This window comes from Aureobasidium melanogenum, assembly GCF_000721775.1.
Source record: "Aureobasidium melanogenum CBS 110374 unplaced genomic scaffold scaffold_121, whole genome shotgun sequence".
Lineage (NCBI taxonomy): Eukaryota > Fungi > Ascomycota > Dothideomycetes > Dothideales > Saccotheciaceae > Aureobasidium > Aureobasidium melanogenum.
In genome coordinates, this window is record NW_024470173.1 from 210 (window position 1) to 1,247 (window position 1,038).

General features: G+C 47.0%; 1 protein-coding gene across 1 annotated transcript; it reads right to left on the bottom strand.

The window, feature by feature from the left end:
- Nucleotides 1-591: 591 nt before the first annotated feature.
- M437DRAFT_33544 (uncharacterized protein) lies at nt 592-756 on the bottom strand (the record flags this gene model as incomplete). The annotated part of the gene is made up of 1 exon (XM_041019251.1): nt 592-756. A coding segment is annotated over one exon (165 nt), but the record flags the coding sequence as incomplete, so codon positions are not given.
- Between the last annotated feature and the right edge of the window lie 282 nt (nt 757-1,038).

A 1,038-nucleotide genomic window follows, 5' to 3' on the forward strand; every position in this document is an offset into this window, starting at 1 on the left:
CTATGTACTGTCATCTACTCAACACCCTCATTATGCAGCAAGAACACAGTGGGGTCATCACCTCAGCTAATGTGTCTTGGATAGCACGGGACTAAGTAAGTAGCGCACAATTCGCCGATCGGGATTGGTTTTTGCTTCCGGTCGATGGCTAAGGATCTTTAGCACGGACGACCGCGAAAAAAAACAATACAGACACCATTGCAGATGGACTAGAGAACTGGCACAAGTGGATATTATCGATAAGCTCAGAGACAGTTTCTCGTATCATTTCGTTGTCTCAGTCATCAGTTCTAGCACTCCAACTCGATTATCTTCGTAACAACCTGTATATTCAATGGACAGGACCGATGAAATTCTTTGCCAGAAAACCTGGGGCTATGCTCTCTCCAAGTCTCCGGACATACACAAGCATATCTCTGACTCTTTGGACGCCCTTATTCGAAAAGCGAGCGAATTCTGCCCGATTCACTATCTCGTAATTGTAATGGGCCGTCTGCAAAGGGTGTTAGTGGACCATAAACGAAGTTGCAAAGCAAACTACTCAGGTTTTCGGCCAGGTTTCCTTTGACTTACCGTTTGCAGGAAGCGCAACATTTCCAGGAACGCGGTCCTTCTCCCTAGACATTCAGACATGCCAGAGCCAAAAGCAAGCCTAAGACAGTCGTCCATGCGTTGGAGATCTTTCATGTCGGATTTTAACCATCGAGATGGGTCAAACTTATCTGCTTGGTCGCCAAATGTCTCTGGATCCCTCATAGCCGCACCTAGACACACTCTGGGTCACAAATTAGTGGTTCCCCGTATAACAGGAGAACAAGACATTTACCCAATCAAAGTGCCACCTGGAATTCTGTATTGTGGATAGCCAGAGGGACGCACGCGCTTTTCCCTGAAGAAGGTTGCGGGAGGACAGACACGTAAACACTCATTGATGAGCGCTGACGAACATGGTTGTTCATTCCGATTCAAGGTTGGGGCTATACCCCTCGTCCATTTGTCGAAGTAACTTTTAAGCTCGGATCTGACAGCATTCTGTTC